The 6,811-nt window shown below is 37.4% G+C and overlaps 1 protein-coding gene across 1 annotated transcript; it reads left to right on the top strand.

The window, feature by feature from the left end:
• The first annotated feature begins 267 nt into the window (after positions 1-267).
• On the top strand, positions 268-6,608 carry LOC110367951 (dromaiocalcin-1-like). The gene is made up of 2 exons (XM_036135676.1): positions 268-553; positions 6,184-6,608. The coding sequence occupies exons 1-2, from the start codon at positions 323-325 to the stop codon at positions 6,373-6,375; spliced, it is 423 nt and encodes a 140-aa protein (XP_035991569.1). The 5' UTR covers positions 268-322; the 3' UTR covers positions 6,376-6,608.
• Positions 6,609-6,811: the final 203 nt, after the last annotated feature.

Genomic DNA, 6,811 nt, shown 5'->3' with positions numbered 1-6,811 from the left:
TGGAAAAATTGCCGACCCTAGCATTAACCAAATGCTGGTGAAGATTATCATTAATCCAGGACCGAAGTCCAGTTGTTATACCAACTTTTTAGACTGATTTTAATCAAATGTTAGTGCGGTGTATGTATATATTTGAATCTATGTGTATACTTTTCAGAGAAAATCCACAGTAAATTGTAAATCTAGTACCCCCACGTGATGCTTTAAACATTCATTCCTCCCAGGGGCATCATCATTCAAATGGAGTTCAGGAAATTCAGGGTACACAAACTTGACAGAAGGTGAGCCAAGTAACAACCACAACTGTGTCACCATCTCCTCAATGACCAAGCTGATGGCCACCGAAAACTGTGACGTCCGTCATCCCTTCGTCTGCATGTATGAGGCGGATAGTAATGTTCTCCTGGTAAAGGAAAACAAGAGCTGGGAGGAGGCGCTGGAACACTGCCGAAACCTCAGCAACAGTGGCTTTCGCTACGATCTGGTCAGCATACAACCTGGAGACGAACACGAGGACGCAATGAGCAAGGCCATGGAGGCTGACACGGAGGAGGTGGGTTCAGTGTGGAGAAAACTGCTAGTCTGATCTGATTGGTTAGCTGAATAACAAATATTTAAGAGAACTGTTTTTCTTTTATACAGTCAGTTTTGATCACAGAACCACCAACTTTAGTGTATTTTAGTGGAATTTTGAGTGATGGATAAAAAAAGGCCGTTAATAAGGCACCTGGACCGGATTGTATTCCTCCTCGTGTCCTTAAACTGTGCTCTGAGCAACTTGCTCCTGTTCTGACAGATCTTTTTAACATGTCACTGAAGAAGTGCACTGTTCCAGCTAGCTTTAAAAGATCAATTATAATTCCGGTGCCCAAGAAGACACCTGTGACGTGTCTGAATGACTATCGGCCAATGGCCCTCACATCTGTCCTGATGAAAACCTTTGAGCGGTTGGTGTTGGATTTTATTAGGGATCAAATCGATGTGTCTGTGGACCCACTACAATTTGCATACAGGAAAAACAGAAGTGTTGAGGACGCCATTTCTTTTGCTTTAAACTCTGTCTATAAGCATCTAGAGGCACATAAATCATATGCTAGAATGCTATTTATAGACTACAGTTCAGCTTTTAATTCAATGGTCCAAACAAAGCTCATTCATAAATTGAAATGTCTTGGACTTGATGCATTTGTAATGGATTTAAAATTTTTTGACTTGTCGACCACAAAGGGACAAAATCAATGGTTGTATCTCACATGAGCTGAATGTTAGCACTGGTTCACCGCAGGGGTGTATTCTGAGCCCCCTGTTGTTTACATTGTATACTCACAACATCGCAGCAACTCATGTTAATTCAATTCAATTCAATTTTATTTATATAGCGCCAATTCATGAAACATGTCATCTCAAGGCACTTTACAAAGTCAAAATCAGTCAGATTATACAGATTGGTCAAAAATTTCCTAAATAAGGAAACCAGTTGATTGCTTCAAAGTCCCGACAAGCAGCATTCACTCCTGAAGAAGCGTAGAGCTACAGGAAGAGTCGTCTGCATTGTCCATGGCTTTGCAGCAATCCCTCATACTGAGCAAGCATGAAGCGACAGTGGAAAGAAAAACCACCCATTAGCGGTAAGGAAAAACCTCCAGCAGAACCGGGCTCAGTATGAACGGTCATCTGCCTTGACCGACTGGGGGTTGCAGAATACAGAGCAGAGACTCAACAAGACAGACAAAAAAGCACAGAAGCACACATTGATCCAGTAATCGGTTCTAAATTATATGGTAGTAGTGGGTGAGCCGTCTTCTCTGGATGATGTCACAGTTTAACAGAACGTCAGACCAGGTGTGCCTACTATGAAGGAAAAGAGAGAGAGCAAAAAGTTAAAAGCTGAAATGACAACAGTCATTTCAATGTAATACAATGCAAAACTGGACAACAGTAGACTGAAGAACAGTAGAAATCCGTAGAGTGAGAAAATTAGACCCTGATGAAAAATTAGACCCAAATTTGAGAATTCATAATATCCAGAATTCTCAAATTTGACGACCTTGTAGAATTTAAAATGGCTCAATTTATGTTCAAGGTATCAAAAAAGTTGTTACCTGAGCACATACAGAGCACGTTTTCTGAAAGAGAAGGGGGGTATAACTTAAGGGGTCACTCAATCTTCAAGATCCGCAATTTTAGAACAACAAGGAAAAGCTTCTGTATTTCAATTAAAGGTGTAAAGTTATGGAATAAGTTACATAAAGATTTAAAACAAAGCAATAGTTTAACACAATTCAAAAGAAGGTACAAAGAGGTAATTTTCAATAGATATACACATGGGGACAGAAAGCAATAAGGTGTGTATTGAAGATAATAACTTGGTGTAAGGGTTTAGAAAGATAAACCAGCATAAAATGGGAAAATGTATAGGTAAATATTAATAACTGTTACTTCAAACTGCCACTTTGATTTTGATTTTTTTTTTTTTTTATGACAGTAGGACTCTAAAGTCTCAAGTGTTTAGGGGTAGGAGTTTATAAGTTCTCACTTCTTCCTACCCCTTTTTGAGCATGATATGTTAACTGAAACAAAAATCTGTATTTTCTCTACTTTCTTATGCACTTCTTGTTACTGTGCACTATTTTATTTTTATATTTGTATCATGTTCATGTTCGAATAAATTTCGAATAAATAAATTTCGAATTTCGAATTTCGAATTTTGATGTCCTCCAGTAGCCTATGCCTATCACAGCACAACTATAGAGATAGCTCAGGGTAACATGAGCCACTCTAACTATAAGCTTTGTCAAAAAGGAAAGTTTTAAGATTAGTCTTAAAAGTAGACAGGGTGTTTGCCTCACGGACCAAAACTGGGAGTTGCTTCCACAGGAGAGGAGCCTGATAGCTAAAGGATCTGCCTCCCATTCTACTTTTAGAGACTCTAGGAACCACCAGCAGACCTGCAGCCTGAGAGCGAAGTGCTCTGTTAGGAATATACGGGGTAATCAGAGCTCTAATATATGATGGAGCTTGATTATTAAGGGCTTTATACGTTAGAAGAAGAATTTTAAATTATATTCTTGATTTAACAGAAAGCCAATGAAGGGAAGCTAAAATTGGAGAAATATGATCCCTCTTGTTCATTTTCATCAGAACTCTTGCTGCAGCATTTTGGATCAGCTGAAGACTTTGAACTGCATTTTGTGGACTTCCTGATAGTAAAGAATTACAATGGTCCAGCCTTGAAGTAACAAATGCATGGACTAGTTTTTCAGCGTCAGCCCTGGACAGAATGTTTCTAATTTTGGCGATATTCCTGAGGTGAAAAAAATAAACTCTGAAAACCTGTTTTAAATGACATGTCTTGGTCGAAAACAACACCAAGATTTTTAACTTTATTACCAGAGGCCAAGTTAATGCCATCCAGATTAAGTGATTGATTAAGAACTTTATTTTTTGAAGACTCTGGCCGAAAGATTACAACTTCTGTCTTGTCAGAATTTAAATGCAGGAAATTTAAAGTCATCCAGCTTTTAATGTCATCAAGACATGACTGCAGTCGAAGTAACTGATTGGATTCATCAGGATTTATGGATAAATATAGCTGAGTGTCATCAGCATAACAGTGGAAATTAATCCAATGCTGTCTGATATATTTTGCCAATCGGAAGCATATATATAGTAATGAGAATTGGTCCAAGGACTGAACCCTGTGGTACTCCACAAGAGACCCTAGAGTTTGAGGAAGATTTATTATTAACATGAACAAACTGGAATCTTTCCGACAGATAAGATTTAAACCAGCCTAATGCTTTTCTCTTAATCCCTACAGTATGCTCAAGTCTTTGTAGGAGAATATTGTGATCAACTGTATCAAATGCAGCACTGAGATCTAACAGGACAAGTATAGACACAAGTCCATTATCTGAGGCCATGAGAATATCATTGGTGACTTTCACCAGAGCTGTTTCAGTGCTATGATGAGCTCTAAAGCCTGACTGAAACTCCTCAAGTAGGTCATTACTTTGTAAATGTTCACATAGTTGATTAGCAACTTCTTTCTCAAGAATTTTAGATAAGAAAAGAAGATTAGATATAGGTCTGTAATTTACTAACTCATCTTGATCAAGAGATGGTTTCTTAAGTAAATGTTTAATAACAGCTACTTAAAAAGCCTGTGGTACATATCCATTTACCAAGGATAGATTAACCATGTCTAAAATAGGACCACTGATCAGAGGGAATACCCCCTTAAACAACTTGGTTGGGACTGGGTCTAACATACAGGTAGAAGGTTTAGATGAAGCTAAAATTTTAGATAGCTCAGAAAGCTCTACTGCTTTTAAACAGTTCAGACACTGCGCAGGTTCTAAAGATTCCTCCAATGCTGCCTCACTTACTGAGGACGAGGTAATCATGTTTGGGAGGATGCCAATTATTTTATTTTTAATGGAATCAATTTTATTTATGAGGAATCCCATAAAATCATTACTGCTACGAGCTAAGGGAATGGATGGATAATAATAATGTCATAATCAAATACGCCAATGACACAACTATCATTGGGCTGATCAGCTCAAACAATGAATCTCATTATCGCGAGGAGGTGGAGAATGTTGTTCAATGGAGTAATGAAAACAACTTGCTGTTGAACACTTCAAAAACGTGTGAACTTGTTATTGATTTTTGTCACAAAGGATTCAGTTGCCTATTACTATTCATGATTCTGATCTGCAGATTTTTGAGAAATGTAAATTTTTGGGTGTGACTCTTTCTCATGACTTGAATTGGAGCTCTAATACGACTAATATTGCTAAGAAAGCGAGACAGCGCCTTTTCTTTTTACGTAGGCTTCGAGAGTTTACTCAGAATACTAAGATTTTATTGAATTTTTACTACTGTATAATTGAGAGTCTCCTAACCACTTTCTTTGAGATGCTTCCCTCAGGGAGAAGGTATCGTTCTGCAAAATGTACTACTGATCGCCATTTACACAGCTTCTTCCCACAAGCTGTGATTGCTTTGAACAAAGCATCTTAAACTAGGCACTTGTATGTATGGATGGATTTTATTGTACAGCATTTTTATATGGAGCATTTTTAATATTGAGGCTTCATGTGGCTTTGTTTGTCTGTTTTCTACGTTGTGTCCTCTGATGTGTTTACGTTGACTTTGCACTCTGAGCTACTTGCACATTTTTTTCCGATGCAGGTAAAACTGCAAATGGCTAATAAAGTGAATCTGATAATTCTGTTAAATATATTACAAATAAATATATAAAGACGGGAATACATTTGGCTTCTCTGTATTAATAACTTGTTAAGCCACCTTTCACTATGGTTATACCTGCAAGCTTTTTTGATGTACAGTGCCTTGCAAAAGTATTCACTCCCTTGGCTTTTTACAATTTTCTTGTATTCCAGACTGTAATTTAAAGGTTTTTACTCATATATTATGTGATATATCTGCTCAAGATATATAGATATCTACATATATATCTATATCTATCTATATCTACATATATCGATCTATCTATATATATATTAAAAAATAATATTTAAATTGACATGTGTAAATGTATCAACCCTTTTCGCCATGAAGCAACCAGTTACTTTCAAAAGTGAAGTCCTCCTGTGTGCAGACTAAGTGTCACATGACCTATCAGTATAAACACACATTTTCTGAAAGGCATCAAGAGCCTGCAACAGCACTAGGAAAGAGGCATCCCACCATAATGACCAAGGAGGCCTCCAAACAAGTCAGGAATAAAGTTGTTGAGAAGGACAAGTCAGGGCGAGGTTATAAAAGAAATCCAGATCTTTGACATTCCCCTGAAGCACCATCACTCCCATAGTCTTTAAATAGAAAGCACCTGGCACCACAACAAACCTGCCATGAGAGGGGCGCCCACAGGCATTATAGGTATATAGGTACTAAATAAAGTTTATTTTTATTAAAGAACAATTCATAAACATCCAAATGTTTGAGAATTTTCCTCCTATAAGTCAAGTAATTATTTACTTTCAAAGTGTAAGAAATCATATGTCTATGAACTTAAACTTGCTGATTTATTTGCTTTTAGTGTAAGAAATGTTATCAGGAATCTTTAAATCCATTTAAAAATACATTTTAAATGCATTTGTACTACAGCGAGTCTGCAGATAAACCCCTGACTGCCACGGTCTGTCCCCACAGGTGTGGACCGGCCTGCGTTTTCTGGGTGATGAGTGGCTGTGGATGAACGGGGAAAGTACGATGTACAGCGACCTGTCTCAGTGTCCCATGCAGGAGCAGCGCTGCGGAGCTTTATCCAAGAACACCAGCAGTCTGGAGACCAGAGACTGTTCAGAGAGGAAAAACTTTCTCTGTTACCGTTTCATATTTTAATGCCAGCGTTTTCATAGTGGAGCATCTCTAGCCAACTAGCATCCGATAGGTTGCCTGGCACCCAACGATTTAAAACACTTTCTTTAAATGCTGAATTATTAACCCACTCAAAGGACCATAGAATATATATAATCTAACAGAAAATAATAGCTGTTCGATTAAGTTATTTAATTTTTCCTATTTTCAGTTTAATTTTGTTTCTTCAAATGAGTGTGAAAATGTACATACGATGCATTCTATCCTCTTTTATCCTTGTTGCTCTCATAGACATAGCTAATGGCTGAGCTTTCACTAGAGGTTTATTGTCCATATAACACACTTGAAACAGTTCCATAAAAGAAAATATTAAAATAAATGAATGAGTAAAATGAAGTCACACCCACAATAATAATGAGTGCTTAGCTAAAAATATTCCTTATTCAAAAAATATCCCAGC

Source organism: Fundulus heteroclitus, chromosome 4, assembly GCF_011125445.2.
Source record: "Fundulus heteroclitus isolate FHET01 chromosome 4, MU-UCD_Fhet_4.1, whole genome shotgun sequence".
Lineage (NCBI taxonomy): Eukaryota > Metazoa > Chordata > Actinopteri > Cyprinodontiformes > Fundulidae > Fundulus > Fundulus heteroclitus.
This window is presented reverse-complemented; position numbering and strand designations above follow the sequence as displayed.